General features: G+C 24.9%; 1 protein-coding gene across 2 annotated transcripts in view; it reads right to left on the reverse strand.

Moving 5' to 3' along the window:
• Nucleotides 1–4,584: 4,584 nt before the first annotated feature.
• The window catches only part of LOC145845257 (phospholipase D1-like), a 33,101-nt gene continuing 18,539 nt past the window's right edge, over nt 4,585–19,146 (reverse strand). The window contains exons 17-29 of one of the 2 annotated variants that reach the window (XM_082952682.1): nt 19,019–19,070; nt 18,055–18,168; nt 16,071–16,247; nt 15,337–15,455; nt 14,256–14,384; nt 13,772–13,882; nt 9,287–9,441; nt 7,950–8,050; nt 7,634–7,771; nt 7,093–7,195; nt 5,837–6,053; nt 5,044–5,157; nt 4,585–4,826 (exon numbers count right to left, since the gene is read on the reverse strand). In XM_082952682.1, coding sequence (XP_082808808.1) covers nt 4,716–4,826; nt 5,044–5,157; nt 5,837–6,053; nt 7,093–7,195; nt 7,634–7,771; nt 7,950–8,050; nt 9,287–9,441; nt 13,772–13,882; nt 14,256–14,384; nt 15,337–15,455; nt 16,071–16,247; nt 18,055–18,168; nt 19,019–19,070 — 1,641 coding nt within the window. In that variant the 3' untranslated portion in view covers nt 4,585–4,715. The remainder of the gene's footprint in view (nt 4,827–5,043; nt 5,158–5,836; nt 6,054–7,092; nt 7,196–7,633; nt 7,772–7,949; nt 8,051–9,286; nt 9,442–13,771; nt 13,883–14,255; nt 14,385–15,336; nt 15,456–16,070; nt 16,248–18,054; nt 18,169–19,018; nt 19,071–19,146) is intronic. The other variant, XM_082952683.1, reaches the window with a different exon arrangement.

Raw genomic sequence — 19,146 nt, forward strand, 5'->3', positions numbered from 1 at the left:
ACAGTTTTTAGTTTTATACAACTAGTAAACTTTTATACAAGAAAAAATTCTTTAAAATTCCCTATATATATCGTTTAATTTGTAATAATTTAATCGTATTCAAAACTTTGAAACAAGTAATTTAGGGAAAGAATTTAACAATAATAATCTTTGTTTTTTGTTACTTATTGCAAAAGTTTAATTTAGAGTTAGTATTTTTATTGTTTTAATATGTTTAAAGCTAATACTTGAAACTGAATTATATATTAATACACACATATTAATTAACGTATACTTCTACATTTTATAATTAATTTTACTTGTTGTAACTAAAAGTATTATAATAACTAGTATATTTATAAATCTATAATACTTAATGAATAACATAACATTATAGCTTAGTGGTAATAACTCAGAAACAATTAAACCGAAGGTAGTAAGTTCGAGTCCCAGCTATGTTAATTTTTAATACAAGAAACAACATTTGCTCCAAGTTGAACAAAGATTTTCTATCTTTAAAAAATTCGTGATGCATTTAATGATACGTAGAAAATATATACAAGTATTTGTCATCATTTTAAATAGTTCTCGTAGCCTAGCGGTTTCAAAGCCGTAGAATCAACTGCGTAGCAGTTGAACAAAGATCGAATCTCATTAGAGGTAATTTGACTGAATAAAACTCAATTAATAAAGCTAGCTACGTTAGTTAGATAATTTTTTTAATACTTCACTTGGTAGACTAAAAAAGTACTCTGAAGTGTGCATTTTATTTGTATTTGGACGTGGACCTTGTTGATGTGCACCACGTTGGATTTGATCTTGCAACCGCTACGCAGTTGCTTCTAAACAACATCCTCAATCGCTTCAACTGCTACGCGGTTAATTTAAAGACTTAACGTTAGGCTATGTGAACTATTCAATTTTAAGACAAACAATTATATATATATTATTTATTACCAATTAATGCATAGTAATATTATAAAGATGAATTTTTAGAAGTAACGAACTTTTATTCAGCTTGCAACAAATCTTGTATTATGTGCTAAAAAAAAAAAACTAACTTTGGACTCAATCTTGCTACCTTTGGATTAGATAATTGGGTGTTTTGCCATTGAGCTATTATGTTGTATGGATGTTAAGTTTAAAAAGTTTATATATATTTTTAGATAAGGTTAACATCATTGTTATTGTCGAGCTATGCGTATTATGTAATTTAGTAGTAATAAAATGTATATAAATTACTTTGTAAATACAACTTGCGAAACTTTTTACCAAAGTATCTTTCAAAAGACTAACTTAATATAAAAAACTTTGGTCAGAAAATTCGTAGGACTTGTGTAAATTAAACTTGGATAAAACTTGCAATGGGAGTTTTTATTAAGATTTTGAATATATGATGTAACTTAGCTTGTAATTGTGAATTAAAAACTTGTTAAGTAATACTTTATGCTTAAAATACATATTACTATACTTAACTTCGGATGTTAAACTCAAGACATAATTATTTTGTATAAATAAATAGTTAGTCTTTAGAAGTATTGTTTGCTCCGAAAGTTTAATTAACAATTCTACATAATTTTAAACCTTAAAGATACTTTATATCTAAAGTTTAAATATTTTTTTAATTGAAGTCGTTCTTTTACAAACTCAGTTTAGTTGTCTGTAAACAAAATTTCAGCAGTTTGAATTATTTAAAATAATATTACTTTTTTAGATATTTGATAAATAAGTAGCTCTAGCTAAAAGGTTATTAATATCTTTTTTTTTCTAAGTAACTTCATAGTCAAGTACTTATCGGTTTTATATTCTTGAACAACCTAATGTTAGAAACATTATTATTTATTTTAAATTGAAATTAAATACAGCTTTTTGTAGCTTGTAATAGTGTTATAAAATAAATTTACATTAATATCTTTATTATTGGCAATTTACTTAACAAGTTGAGCTCAATGTTATATGAAAAAAAACTTTTATAGCTCTTAGTGGAGCTCTAAGGTAGATTTACTTTTAAGAAATGAACAGATGAAATAAGGAACTCCATTATTACCAATGCTTACACATACAAAAGTCTTTGTTAAGCAAATTTTATAATTGAATTTATTAGTTTTATGAAAAATTAAAAGTGATAGAGCTTGCAACTTATTACTGTACTGAATATTAGAACTTGGTTATTTTTAATGCTTAGTTGGAAATACATGTTTTGAATTTCTATTAATCCTGGTGACTTGGGTAAAAATATACAAAACTGTTTTTCGGCGTTTCAGTCAACAAGCATCTATATTCTTTATGCTCTATGTATAAAACTTGTCATAACTAATTTTGTTACCAATTTTTAACTTCATCAATATAAAGAATACATTAAATACTGAACTTTTAATATGGCACTGATTAGAAAAGTTGAAAAAAAGGTTTATGAGTTTGATTTAATTAATTTTATTGGTGCAAACTTACAGCAATTATTTGAATGTAAATTTTAAACACTATCTTACTCTTGGTTGCAATTTTCAACTATTGTGTATGTAAACTTATGTAAAAACATTAACAGGTAATGTCGTGTACAAATAAGTATCTGCTTTCAATGAATTTACTATTAAATATGTTTAAACTTTTCGAAGGAAAATAAGAAAACCATTCTTGTGAAAAATTACTTAAGTTAAGACAAGAAATACTTCTGTTTTAGTAAATAAGATACACACTTAAATATATTATTAAAAATTAAAAGAAAAGTTTAAGCAGTTGCATTCTAAAAATTTGTTAAATGACTTCATAATTTTCAATATAAGCATAAAATTACCTCAAAATTTGTTGCTTATACTTTCAATGCATTTACTTAAGATTGAATAATTTTGTTTGAATTAAAATTTTTTTTTCTTTTTGCTTACTAATAAAAAAAAATCTTTAAAGATCAGTTAAGTGTCTAGCTTTTATTATGTAAATAAATTTGTAGAGTCTAAGATACAATTCAAAAAAAACATTTTCATAATGTTATAAATTTTTGACAATATAAAACTTTTTAAATACTAAGTTTAAATTTTTTTAACCAATAAAACAGAACATATTCTAAATAAATAACTAATATTTTAAAAAATAAGTCTTTTCGTTCAGACGTATCACACATAAAGGTTGACTTTAAAACATTTTTTTATTGTATTATTGTAACAACTTATGATTTTTTGCTTATTGACTCCAGGGTGAACTTCGTTATACAGATTACTTAGAAAAAAACTTTAGTTATAGTTTTAATACAGGAGTTTAAAAATTTACAAAAAATAATTATTTTTAAGCTACGCTAACTAGATTTAAACTTCACCTTGCTATTAAATGAAGTTCAAAAATACATAAATGAAAGTTTTATTTAAGTTTGCAATAACATAGCTTTGGAATACAGCGTTTAAGTTTTTAACATTTAGCTGTTTAACATTTTAGCTGTATAACAAACTATTGTGTTTTAACGTAATCAAAGTTCTATATAAAACAAAATGTAATTTTATTGTCCTAAATATATCAATTGGTGGCAAAATTTATTGAAGTAAATTTATCAAAATAGTCGTGAAAATACAAAATTATAAAATTGAATGTTAGATAGCTTTTTATATTAAAATAGCACAAAAAATCACAAACATAAATAAAAAATGATATATTAGCAAAACAAAGTATAAAAGCACAAAAAATAGTTTAGTAATCAAAGTAAAAATGAAGAAAGTAAATAAAAAATCGACAATTAAATTTTCGCAGCTCATAAAAAGTTTGCTTCAAAAAATTAAAATAATCATTGGCTTTAATATAAAAGGCACAAAAGAATTATGATATGAATTAAAGTAGGTAATAAAATATTATTAGTACTGCATCTAAGCAAATATTGAAAAGGCAAGCAAAACTAATTCACATTCTACTAAGTTTAAAACTTTTTTTACAGCAAAAAACCTAGTAAAATGTTTTAATTAGTTATATATATTAACTATACGGTTATTATCTTTTTAATTTCAGAATATTTTCATTATAAAAAAACGTAATAGAAAAAAATATATAGCAAGACCTTGGTTAATTCATTTAAAAACAAGTTAACAAGTTTAACAAATTTATAGCTTTCTTATCATTTTGCATTAAATTTTTTTTTTTTCTGTAAGCATTTAGTTTGTATAAAATAACATAATCTTGTAATAAAAATTGTTCAAATATTAGAAAAAGCTGATATTTGAGTCATGATAATAATAAATCTTTAAAGTATAAAATAAGCTAAAAGGTAAAAATCTGAAGTTATTAGGCATAATAAAATAAAAAAGAAAACAGATTGGACAGGAAATGAATTACATCTAATGAGAAAATATTATTTATAACTTAAAAACAATATAACATTTTATAAAGGGTTTCCAATAAAAAAATAAACGTCTAGAATTTACATAGTTTTGACAAAATACCGAAAAACTTGAACTAATATACAATTTTTTCAACTTTTTAAAACTATAGTAGCTATATTTCTATGACAACATAACACTATGTGATAATAACAATCATTAAAATATTCTGTTATAAAACAATACTTAACTATCAATATATACTTAATAAAATACTTAGGATACTTTATTTTTATTAATAGTTACCAACTAATATCATAATTTATCCCAACTTAAATTTTTAGCTATTTGATTTAGTCAAAAATTTACAGAACATTTAGGACTTTGGACATTTTACTGGAAAGAAACCCCTTAATTTATGACGTCGCAATTTGGGGAGTTTCACAAGAAAGTGTCACCCATGGATAAAACTCCCTCAATCGAAAGCGCCTCCGGAGTTAGATCTTCTTTCGAGAGAAACCTTAGAGGAAGATTAACCAGGGTTCCGATAACCTGAAAAATAAAATAATTGATACCTTTTTTAACTTAATAAATTGTAAATATAGTACAACATTACTTATTTAACTTTTAAAAATATCTTCTTTATTAAGAACCAATTGAAAAAAAAAACTTCAGTTTTCAAATTCAGTATTTTTTACTTTTCAGTGTTTAATACAAACGATTATTTAGTTTGTAACGATATAGTTTTTATTTAATTAAAAAGTCAAACTTCTTTCAATTTTTCTCTTGATTTTTCAACGTCTTTATCAATGAGCCTGTCCTGGTAAAATTTTTCTATTTCGTTGCTGTAACTGATCTGGTTGGAAGGCACACATCTGAATACCTGGAAAATAAAAATAAATTTAAAAAAATTACATAAAAGCTGTCACAGTTACAATGTTAAAACTGAATACCTGGAAAATAAAAATAAATTTAAAAAAATTACATAAAAGCTGTCACAGTTATAATGTTATTTTTAATTAAGTAATTAGATATAAAAATAAAATCTATAAATATTTCACAATTTAATCTCTCATAAACAATGCTGCCGTGCGATCTTTATACAGTATAATCTAATTTTAAAATACCTTCTTCGTAAATACTGCTATTATCAAATTTATGTTTACAATACCTATAAATTACTTAAGGTCTCCATGTTAATTAAATCTTTTTTAATTAGTAAGTATTAGTGTTATACCGGGTCTATTTTAGAAATTAGTATCTAGATCTTAGTAAAAAAGGGCGGATCCTGGATCCGGTAGATCATTCGTGAAAGAGAAAAAAATCTTGCTTTTTCACAAAAGCTGCTGTTATTAGATCTTATCAAAAACAGATTCTAATAATATATTAACTTACTTCTTCATAAACACTGCTGTTTGTCATAGCTCTTTTTAGCCAAACTTTGATAATATTTTTATTTACCAATATTTTTACTTACTTCTTCATAAACAATGCTATTAGTAAGGGCTCTCTTCAGCCAAACTTTCATTAATATTTTTTATTTGAATAATATTTTAACTAACTTCTTCATAAACACTGCTGTTTGTCATAGCTCTCTTCAGCCAAACTTTCATGAAGAAATCATCACAGCAAATGTCCCGGATGTCAATATCTCCCGTGTCATGGTTGAGTGGATCGTATCCCGCCAAATTGCCGTCGTCTGATTGGTCCAAAAGTCCCAGGTGCTCGCTGAAGCATCTCCTTCTCAGTGATGACGAAAAAACTCCCGCTTTAAACGGCCTGTGATTAGAAAAAAAATATTATTGTCTTTAATAGAATTTTTTTTGGACTATTTATTTACAAACACTCTGCTTTAAAACGCCAGTTAAAATTTTTCTAAAGTGTGCTAGTAACAATATTATGATATTTAAGATTCTCAAACCTCCTAAAGTATATCAATTGTTCTTTGTGATTTTTTGTCTTTATCTTTCAACTATATATAAAAACTATTATATTTAAAAAATATCGACAACGTTTTTATTTTATGCTCATTATGTTGTTTGCTGAAGAAGAATCTGAAAATACTTCAAAACAATACAATCAGTATAAAATAAAAACTTTGTCGATTTTTTCGAAGTGTATTAGTTTTTATATAAAGTGTGATAGGAAAAACTTCTTTAAATAATTTTGAAATCAAGCCTAGTTGTTGACTTTAGAGTAGGGTTTTCAACAAGGGGAGATTTTACAATTTTAGACAATATGTGGTATGAAGGCAAAAGGAAGGGGCAATTTTGATATTTTTAGCAGTAAGGTGGTGATAACTAGTAAAGCGGCAACAACTAACTTACACTAGATATTCTGGGGTTTGCAATGTATAGTTGAACAAAAAAATAGTCTGAACCATAATTGACGGAAATGTGAAATTTACACCAGACTTCTTGGGTCTAGAATTTTGAAACTTACACTAGTTTATTAGGGTTTGTAATGAAGCAAATCAATTGTTTTTTATATTTTATTAAAGGGGGCGATTGTGAAAATAAGTTTTGGAAACCCTGTTTTAAAGTCATTAAAAATTACCAAGCTACCAAAACTGATTCTACAAACACTCTTACTTTGTAGATTTTGTTTAAAAAAAAACTTTTTATACACTGTAGATAAAATTATACATGTGAATATTTTTATCGGTTAGACGAGTTACAAACTAAGCTCTAAGAGTATATACATATAGTGTTATACTGTATAATAAATAAATAACTTACTTTTCATCCAAAATAGAATAAACAAATTGGTTGTCTTCCACAATAATAAATTTAATATTAATAATAAATTAACAACTTACTTTTCATCCATAATAGAATCTACAAATTGATTATCTTCCACAATAATGGCAACCTCTGAATCTCTGTTACCCATTAGACTTCTATCGTTTATATTTGCAGATCCTAAAATATTTAGAATAATTTATTATCATTAAATAATTTTTTCACAAATTAATGCAGATTTTTGTTTAAAAAACGTTGTTTAAGAAAGTTTGTTGTAACTCATTAAACATAACAAACTTAAAAGAAGATAAAAAGGTTTTAACTTTTTAACCTTTCTCTAAAACTTTAAACAAATTCAGTTTAAATTAACAAAACATCCCTAAAAAAATCTTTATATTTAATAAAAAAGCTTATACTACAATAAACGTGCTGTAATATAATATTGAAATCTTTTTAGCACTAACAATTGTAGTGTACTTTCATTTACTATTAATATTTTACCATTGATATTAACAGTTTCAGAAATGCCATTTTTTCTTCTTAACAATTTTAATTCTGTCATAAGCTATCAACATTTTACTGAACATAGATGATTTCAGTAACAACATTTTTACTTACCTATAATTGTAATTCTGTCATCAACAATCAACATTTTACTGTGGACATAAATTATTTCAGTAATTGGTTTGTTGTTCAGTTCTCCTTTTTGTCTCAACCCACAGAAACTTATGTATTTCATCCATTTACCGGTGCCGACTGTAAATAATAAATCAAGTTTTTATAAAATTGAAAAAAAAAATATTTATTATGGCTATTGTCTATGATTTCTGTACTTATTTTCATTAAGAACTAACTTAAATCACATAGAAAAAATAAAAAGGGATATATAGAAATATTTGAAGTTTTGTAAATTATATAGTTAATACAAACTAACTTGATTCATCTAATCTATGTGTCAAAGATGTTGGTCCTCTGCAAATAGATTTGAATTGATAATGAAGCATCACTCTTATTGATCTGCTAGCAGCAGGGTTTCTACAAACAATAAATAGTTTTTATAGTTGTTTAATTACTACAGTATTCTGATTTATCATGTAGTTAAGCAGCTAAATTCTAAATTTTATTTAGCAAACTAAAAAGATCAAAATAACATCAGCGCTTGTTATACTAAAATTAATGATCTATAACAGGGTTTCCCAAAGTGGGCCATATGGCCTCCTTGGGGGGCCATTTCAGAAATTTAAGGGGCCATAGGGGAACTATAGACTTTGAAATTAAAACTAGATATACTAGAGTTGATGATGAAGAGCAAAAAAAAAGGTCTTAAGGTGTACTTAATACTAGTCTGTTTTTTTAAGAGAGGCGGCTATAGTTTTTTTAAATTCTTCAAAGGGGTTTTATGAAAAAAATGATTTGGAAACCTTGATCTATAATAATTATTTTTATTTACAATGACATATCTTTTCCTGCTTGCCATTAAAATTATTTTCTAATTAATACGTACTAAAATTGGTAGAAAAATTACTACAATATACTTGTTTCTTTAATATCTGACTAATTATTGTACTTACTAGAGTTTTATATTCTAAAATTATTTGAAAAAGAATAGTAGTTAACAATTAAGTAGTTTTCTGCTATTTTTAATTAATTTATTAAAAACTTCATTGAAATATTTTCAAACAATTTTGTTATTTTTTTTCTAAAAGGTCAGCTATCAAGTCTTTTAAGGAAATTAAAACATGTTAAAAAATTTTTTTAATTGTCACAACGTATAAAAACTATTTATTTTTAATATACAACTTAAACGCTTATTTAACTTAGTTTCAAAGTTAAATATGTTATCAATCATCAGAATAAAAGTAAAGTAAACTGTGACATTTTGAATTTAACATTTTAGCAGCTGTTTTAAACTTATAAATGATTATAATAAATTTTTGATACCATTCTTACCTATATCAAACGTTTTCAATTTTTTAAAACTTCATTTAAAACATTTTTTAAAACTTTGAAAAAAAGCTTTTTTATTGTAAATTTAATGTATATAAACATTTTAGTATACTTCAAAAGAAAAATAAATGTGAACTTATGTATAACTTTATGAAAATAAGATTCTATGACTGAGTTAAGTTAAAGCTAAAAATTAGTTTTTATCTTACTTTATAAATCAAAAATAAAAACATTACTAAAAAAAGTACTTTTTGAGATGCAACATGACTAAAATAAAATACTCACATTTATAAATATTTAGAATTCTTATTAATTCAAACTAACGATAAATCTCCTTCAAATCCGGGTATCAATGGCATAACAACGTACAACTTGAATTTTTTATTTATTTTATGGCATTCCACAATTTTTTTGTACAAACATTCACAAATTGAATTGAAAACTCTGGATGATTGCATCATTGTAATAAAAAACTGATTCTGAAAATATTACAACTTTGATAAATAAAAATATAGGTAACTTTGTAAAAATTACAAATTTAGTGTTTGTACCATTGTAATAAAAAAATTGTATTTACTAAAAAAAACTTTTAAACTTATTCATAGTATACTAATAGGCACAACTATCATCAAAGTGTTAAAATTTTTATTAAAGTTTGTTGTAAATATTTACTATAAATGACAACTATAAAAAGTGTTTCGAAACATTAGTTAATATTTATATGTTGTTTTAAACATGTTTGTTTTAAACAGATTTAATTTTAAAATATTGTAACAGATTTTTTAGAAGAGATAAACATTTTTTACTATAATAAAAACTTAAAATTTCACTAAAATATTCAACTCATATAAAACTAAAAGGAGTAAACTAAATATAAACTTTATAAAATAATACTGAAGATTAAATTGGCTTATATTCAGCTGTTGAGTTCATGACCTTTTGAACTTAGTTTGTACACTTATGTGAATCATGTATTTCATTGACATGTTTTATTAATTTCGTTTCAGTTTACTAATTTTTGCATTAAAGTATTGTTTTATACATTTTCATAAGTATAACACATATTGTTCTAAACCAGGGTTTCCCAAACTAATTTAAGAAATCGCCCCCTTTTTAGAAATTTGAAAAAAAATCGCCCCCCAATATTTTATAAAATAGAGTAATTTTATTCTCGACTACGCACTTTTTAGCCAAAAAAGTTGTGTTCGAAATGTAATTTAGTCTGGTACTTCTTATGCTTGCTTTTTGGGCTGTGGTAAAAGTAGTTTCAGGGCTTGAGAAAATAAGTTACAGTTGCTTTTTTAATAAGCCCAGTAAAGTATATTGAAATACTTAATTAATAAAAAGCCTATGTATTCTGTAATCAATTCTCTTTAAATATGTATTATTTTGAAAGTAATGAATCCTTAGGTTAGTGGTAGACAACTTTTGTAGTCAGCAATTCATATTTACTAAAAAATCCTTTCTAGTTTTGAATTGCTAAAAAAATGTACTTGCGGGCTGCGTAATTTAAAAAACTAACATACAAGAAAATTAAAAAACTCGAGCAAAATAGTAATAAAATTATTAGTACTATTGTGATCTAAGAAGTACTACTGTAAACTAAAAACAAAAATGAAAGCATTTTTCAAAATATTAATTATCAAAAAACTAGATTTTTTTTGTGTTGCACAAGTAGTTTTCAAGTTATTTAGCGGGCCGAAATTTGACTGTATCTGGACCGTAAGTCACCCATCTAAAATCTTAACTGAAACCTGACATTATAATAATCTCTCATAAAAAGAATTTAGGACATTTAGAACTTAAAGCTCAGTTACTTATTTAAGCTGCACAATATACTTAAACTCTTTTATAAATAGGCATATTTAAAAATTTCTATACCAGAGATTAAAAAAACTACAAAAGAATAAATAGTTTATCTGGCACATTATGGTTAACAAATTAAACATCATTGCTGATCTAGTTTGAGGAAGATTGACCGACTGGTCGATTGTCTAACATGAAAACTGGTTTCATTAATAGCTTCTGTTAATACAGTAAAATTATTAATTTTAATACTAAGAAATATTATAAGCAAGTTAGTTGTAAAGTTTAAATTTAATTTTAATCTTTTTTAACTATATGTTTTATAGTAGAATACCATAAAATAGTGTTTTATTTGAAATAACCTTTAAAAAATTAAACCTCAACTCTAATAATTTTATTTTCTAACTAAAGAAAACTAACTAAAAAACGAACTAAAGGTTTTACAGTTATTTCTGTGAATAGAAAATAATCAATTAAAAAAACTTTTTATTAGGTTAAACATTTGTTTTGTAACTGTAACAGTCTTTTTGAAGGCTTATTTAATTCAGTTCAGAAATGAATTTTTAATCTAGCTATCAGCCTCTAATAATTTAACAGAGGAAAATAGTGAAAAATTTAAAGCTAGGATTAAACGTTAAAAATAAACAACAATTTTAACTTTCAAAATATTATGAACTAAGATAAAACAAAAAACAGTTGTACTAATTGTTTCAATCTCCTTAAAATATACATTTTTTAGAATAATAACTCAGCTTAGAAAGTAAAACTAACTTTAAAATCTCTTAAGTTAAAAATAGAAGTCATTTCAAATAGAGACCTCAAATCTATGCTCCTTTAAAGCCAAAATAATCTTTTTTGAAATAAAAACTTTAATGGTTATCAATTTTTTTTTATTTATGCAGATTCAACAAGTAATAACAAAAGTCTTTCAAATAAATATTTAAAAAAAAAATGTGTAAAAATCACTATTTTATTAAATTTTTTTGTGTGATGTAAAACGACAAATATAAACTACAAAGTTAACCAGGTCAAAACATAACTAGTACTAACTTTAAAGTCATAAACCACTTCCGCTTGAGTTCACACTTTGAACAAAACCAAAAAGTGCGAACTCAAGAAAACATGATAATTTTTTTACAAGTGGAAGATTACAATATATTATAATGCAATAATGTTATGAATAAGCATTAAAACAACTCAAACATAAAATAAGCATTCATTTAAAACAATAGATCTGTATAAGCTATAAAATATTATAAATATTGTTGTTTTATTAATAATTAGTTAGTAATAGACTATATTTAAGTCAAGTTTAAGAAAGTACTTTTTTTTGGTAAAAAGTGCAAACTCAAGAGGAAGTCTACCATCATTTATATTCATTAGGCATTTAGCAAACCTGTTGTAGAATAAATATCGTAATAGATTTTTAGTATAAAAAGCATACTTAAATACAATACAAATCAGGTTAAATAAGAAATATCCCAAAAAATCACAAATTACAAATATCTAGATAAGATATTTTGCTAAAGATATTGATAACTGAACTGTAAAGTTTCTCAACAACCTACAAGGAAAAGCTATAAACAACAATCTAACTTCCTCCCAAATGATGGAAAACTTTTGCTATAGTTTTTGTTGAGTCAAAAAGCTTTTTTATCGTTCTTTCGAAAAATTTACTTTAAGTTCAAGGTCAGTTTGTAAATCTGAGAAGGTTTCCTATAAGTAAACGTTTACTTAAAAAAGATCTGCTTCGAAGGGATCCATAATCCACTTCGTGACATTTAATCAAAAAATGTAATTAAACGGTTTATCAATGTCAACTTTAAACTGTTTCAGATGAGATGAAGGCACTTCTACATCATCTTCACTTATTTAAAGTTTTCAGTTTTCCAAACTTGCAAGCTGATTATATTTGAAGTTTTTTCACAAAGTTCAAATTGGTTTCTAAAACTGGTTATCTTACTTATGACTTTCACAAGGCTTAAGTTTTTACCTTGGAAATATTTGTTCAGATGGTAGAACTTACCATATAAGTCTAACATATAGGTTTTTTTTTCTTTTAACAAGATTGTCTGCCAATACCTTATCCTTTTAAGAAAATAATCAATAACTGAATTAAAAACAGCCAAAAACCTTTCTAGACAGTTTCCCTATTTATAACCACCTCACTTCTTTTAGAATTATCAAACATAAATAAGAAATATGTGAGTACATGATAATCAAAAGTTACTTTTTTTAAATTTAGTAGTGCAAGCTCCAAAACAAAATTTATAAAATTTATCTTAATTTATTACAACTTTTTTATTCTATTGAAAAATTGACTTTAGTATAGTTTTGTTTTTGGCTAACTAAGTGATTTTTTAAGAAACAATTGGTAATATTATAGGGTGATAGTTTATAACCAATAATATAGTTTTTTACAAAGCAGTTATGATCACAAATGGCATGTATGTTAACTTATGAAATGGTGAGAGGATTTCCATTCGTCTATGTAATTGTTAAATGAGAAAAGATATGAATAAAAATATGAAAATTACTTGAAAATACGAGTCATAAACTTTTTGATTTTTCTCTAAATTTCACTTAAACGAAATGGACTTATTTTGTTAAAGTTTTACTTCAGGGTCAAATATTTGATAGCAGGCTAAAATAAGTAAAAAAGCAAGCTAAAAAATAAAAACTAAATGTCTGCAAAAAATTTTAAAATCGCCCCCTTTTCGCCCCCTTACTAGTTTTCGCCCACCCTTTCGCCCCTTTACTATTTATCGCCCCCGGACATACCGATATCGCCCACTTTGGGAAACCCTGTTCTAAACTATCAAATGCAAAGACCTTTTTAATGTTAATTCACCTTTATTATTTAATTAATATCTAAAAAAATTAAATAAATTTAAAACACAGCTAATAACATTTGTCTTATTTTGAAAAATATTATATTGACTTACTTTTTTATATATGTAACATTCGGTTTTTTAATAGCATATATTTTATTTATCAACTAACTTCAATATAAATATAGTGTTCTGCTTTATTAATGGCATATATGTATGCATTTTGAATAGATCTGTCATTTTCAGAGATTCCAGCAGACCACTCACTAGAGGACCTTAATACCTATTAAAATATTTATCATGAAATTACATTTAAAAAATAATTGTATAAAAGCATTTTATATAGAATTAAATAACCTAGAAAGTGCTTAAAAATTGTTAAATGTTAATTCAAATAAAAAACACTTAACATTCATAGTAAAAGCTGTTTAAGTGGTATGTACGTTGTACTGGTAAGTAGTTTGGATATAAAGTCAGAAGTATTTATTACAAAATAATAGATTTGACCAGTAACCTGAAAAAAATTATTTGCATGATTTTATACAATTTAAAAAATAATAACGAATAAATTTTAATTCATTCATTAGTTCAAATACAACAAGTCTGTAGATAAAAAACAAAAACGAAATTATTTTGTATACAATTTTAGTTCTAACCTGTATGTTAGCTTTGGTAGCTTGTGGAACCCTCAAATGAGGATTTGAATTATAAAGTTGAAATGAAGTATCTGTGTAAGTTTTCGGTAATAAAAATTGCAACCCTTCTTTTTGTCGTTTCTTTTGTAACTGTTATTAAAGAATATCAAATTGTGTATATTAAGTTATTATCAGTTTAATAAAACTACTTTATAAGTTATAGAAAGGTTATCGGGAATAAAAACAGCTATGTAGTTGACTAAGTTTTTGGATGACTATAATTGCAACTATAGTAAAAAAATCACAATAACAACTGGAACTACAGATTTTATAAAGAACTTTTAAATATTTTTATAAGAAAGAGTTTTTATAAGTCATAAAGTATTCGATGTCCTATAGTGTAAAATAGATTAGTGATAATTAGCCTTAAGTTTTGACTCAAAATGTTTACTAAGCTTTACAAGTCAAAAAAAAGTAACTTTCGACCTATTTAAAAACCAAACATTCTTTTATCTATGTAACTATTTATACTACTAAAACTTTTATTTTACATTCACAGTGATTTAACTAATTTTTATTTAGATTATGGTGAAAACTTTCATTTTTACAGCTGTTTTTTAAACTTAGTTCATATCCTAAAACTGATTAAATAGACTTCATACTCAACTTTAATAATAAAGTATGTACCAAAAATGTAAGTTTGTATGCCTTTTCAGTTATATATTTGGCACGTAAAATTTATTATTTAAACAAATAAAAGAACTGTAATATTTTTTAACACAGCATTGTACTATCTTAAATTTATATATAAGTACCAAAAAATTACATTTTTAGAAATATTTTTTTAATTATCATTAGTAGTTTATGTTTTGCTTTTAATGTAAGCGTAAAATTATTTTAATGACATCCAGGGTTGTAGTTAATATCCATTGTGCAAAAAAATAAGAAGCTAGTTTTTGACATAATCTAACTGCTAAGTGTTGTTTGAATACTTAAGTGTCATATAAAAACTTTAAGATGTACGATCTAACTTATTTTCCTAAGTTTTACATTATATGCATTATATAGGTCTGATTTTACTTTAAACAATAAGTTACCCAACCTTAGCGAAATTCCATCTTTGTATGAAATGTCTGGCGGCATCTCTGGCTGCTTCTCCGTAAACAACTGAAGCGATATCATGCCAAGGGACTCTTTGTTCTTTATTTCTATTCAGGGAATCTGTAAAATAAATATAATGAATAAGTAAATACATAAAGTATCTAATGTATCTTATACATCGTGCCAGGGTACTTTTTGTTTTCTGTTTCTATTAAGTGAATTTGTGAAATAAATTAAGTAAATATTATGTGTAAATAAATACATATAGTATCTAATATATTATGCCCGCTGTTATTTGTTTCTATTCAGAGAATCTGTCAAATTTAATTTGTTTAATATAAATAAATGTTGAACTAGATTAACACTGTGCCAGGGTACCCTTTATTCTTTGTTTCTATTTAATGAGCCTGTGAAAAGTTAAATAGATAACAAGGTATTGTAAAATATGTATTGTACTTAACGTTTCTTATATATCATTCCAAAGAACCCTTCAAATATTTTAAGTGAGCCTGGAAAGATTCATTAAAAAACATACTTAATTGAATGATTTTGTAGGAAGTGCCTTTAAATGGAGCTTCCAATTGAAAAAAACCTCTGATCATCATATTATAATAAAAACTAAATAATAATACAAAAGTATATCTATATTTAAGGTGCGAAATGTGCTTCAGACTTAAAAAAAATCACTTATCACCATATTTTATCAAAAATAAATAAAATAATAAAAAAAATTACCAGCAAACGGAGCCTCAAGTTGGAAAAAATCTCGGATCATCATGTTGTAGTAATCCTTTCCGGGCCACAGAACCGGTGACATCTTGGAACCCACTGACGTCATCATTTCCTGGTACTTCATCAGGAATCCCGATTTCGAAGCCGAGATGTCTGCCATCGATGACGTCACCGAGTCGTCTGTTGTGACGTAATATGTTTATATTTATATATATTTGTTGTTTAGTCAAATATAATAAATCTTTGCTATAAATAGGTATTTGGGTTAGGGTTGCTTATAATGTGGTATTACATTACTTTATATGTAGTGTAAAATGTTTTTTGTGTGGTATCAACTTCAAATTTTTGTGTTTATAATTTTCTTCAAGAACTTTTTTTTTAAGAATTTAGTTTATTAAATATATTTTGTTGTATTTTAATTAAAAGTCGAAAATTGTAATTTTCTGCTTTTGGTCTTAAGAAGTTTATTTTTTTGAGAAAAAAGATAAGGTAAATACAGGTTTACTTAGAATGGCATACTGAAAAGTTATAAAAGAAATCAAACTCTTTTATTTATTCAAAAATCAGGTCTAAATCAAAATTAGTGTTTTGGGCACTTTTAAAACATATGTTTTATTTTGGGCATAATTACTAAGTTTATTTGACATATTTAATAATTTATTAAGTAAACTGAATAATCACAACTACTTAGTAATAAATTCATAAATATGCAGGATTGCCACTCATTTTTTCATAATTTTTCCAGGTTTTCCAAATTTTTATCCAGGTTTTTAAAATTACACATTTTTGGATCTATTTTTAGTTTAAATTTAAGTTACATTACAGTATTACATAATTACAGTAAACTGTGTTAAATAGTATAAAAACATTGAAAATATACTGTAAAGCTGCTTTAAATATGTTTTTTATAAAAATATTTTTTGAGGTTGACAATTTTTTTCTATTTATATGATAGATTTTTTAAGTCAAATCAAAATTATACTACTGAACATGTGAAAATTGTTAAATTTCCAGGTTTTTCCACGTTTTTTTTGCCTAAATTGTCAAGTTCCAGGTTTTTCCAGGATTCCAGGTAAAGTGGCAACCCTAAATATGTTTTTGTATGTTTATTAATTAATACACTTAATACAAACAAACAGTATTACTTTATTTCTAAAAACAATATTTATACACGATATGAGCACAACTTATGACTTTGAATAAAATTTATCAGGATAATTTAAAATACTTAATTTAAAAAATTAAATTTGAACAAAAAACTTAAACTCAGTTAAAAAATAGTCCTTTTTTACATTTGATTTAATTTTAAGCTGAGTAAAAAGTTAATTTCAATTTAAATTCAGTTTTCAACTTTTCACTTTAAAATTTTTACAACTAAAAACCAAAACTTGTGAACCAGAAAACTTAAAAACTTTATGAGGTTCTTAATAAGATTTGAACACTTGAAAAAACCCCTAAATAAATACTTCAATTTTTAAGTAAGCATGAAGCTATAGTTTTTAAATTTTAAGTGTAATTGTGTTAAAACTTAAAAAAATCCCTTAAAAAAATTAACCAACTATACATTTTAAGAAAAAAAAAAAAATTAATGAAATAAACATTTTAAATACATTTGAAAAAATTTACATTACAAACAAATTGTTGATTAAAGCCTTAACAGCACAACAACTACAAGATATCTATAACAGCTAATATAATTATAAGAGATGTATAACAAAATAATTCAAAAATTTTGTGTACATAATCTATACTGCCATGCAAAACATGCATTTAACTATTTAAATTTTTGATAATCAATCAAACCAATAAAATTATTGTGCAAAAAATAACAGTTTTTAGAAAAGCATTCATTTATATACCATTTTTATGCAGTAGTTTCATACAGCCATGCAAAATTTTCAACAAAATAAAAACTTGAAATTTTTCAGGCATTCATGCAATTTTTTTTTTTCACGACAAACAAATTAATATTTTATTATTCACCCACCATCACTGTCATTGTTTTTAATTTTATTCGTGAACTTTTTCCATTTTGATTTTTTCTCCTTTTTCTGGAGTTCTTGCACCACATTGTGCATTGATGTGGCGGTTGCCGCAATATCTGAGTTATTACGTCATAAAGAGGCTAAAATTACGTCATAATCGCACAAATTCAATTGCAATATTTTTGTTGTAATACTCAATTAGCATGCATATGTGGAAAGCTGAGTTTTCATTTTTAATTGATTTTAGCAGTGAAGTTTGAATTACAAAAATGTGTGAATAAAACAAAACTTTATGAATTAAAAAAGAGTGTTTTAAAAAATTTGAAAACCGTGGAACTATAGTGTGTCTAAATGTAATAAAAATATATGCATAGCGAATAAATGTGCATATTTTACTTTTCAAAACTTACTTACAGTGCAAACATGCATAGTAGTCAAAAAACAAACCAAAAAGTCTAATTTGTTATAGTAACGAAAACATAAGAGCAAAAAAGCCCCTAATTATTACAGCTAAATTCCCAAGCAGTAGATAAATGTTTTAGACTTTTATAATGTTTAAAAAAACTTTTAAATTGTCATTTAAAACGTGTACTTATACAAACTTTTAAAACAAATCTTTCTTTTAACGACCAAAAACATTTTAAGTTCAAATACAAGTAGCTTATTTGGGCAACAAACATATTTTATATGCTAATTCCACAAAAATAAAACACTTATTTAGTAATATGTATATTTGGCTAAATCAAGCAGTTAAAATTAAATTAAAAAGTTTGAATGTAAATTAGCTGTAAAAACTTTAAAAAGTTGATTACTTTATCAATTGTATTTAAATTAACGTGCAAAATAGACTGTTTACTACTTCAGTGCTCTGATAATTAGATCACTGATGCAGATAATATCTGCAAAGTGGTGTTACTTTTGCAACAATCCAACTTAATATAAAACATGCAAACTTTAAAAACTTACTGAAGCTTTGTCTCGGAAAACTTGATTCTTTTGGTGTCGGACTTTCGCTTCTCTGTTAATAAAAAAAATATTTTAAGGTGTAAATTGTAAAAGTAAACTTAACAACTCTAAATTGCAGTGTGAATTGT

This window comes from Thalia democratica, chromosome 9 (assembly GCF_965202585.1).
Source record: "Thalia democratica chromosome 9, ktThaDemo2.hap1.1, whole genome shotgun sequence".
NCBI lineage: Eukaryota > Metazoa > Chordata > Thaliacea > Salpida > Salpidae > Thalia > Thalia democratica.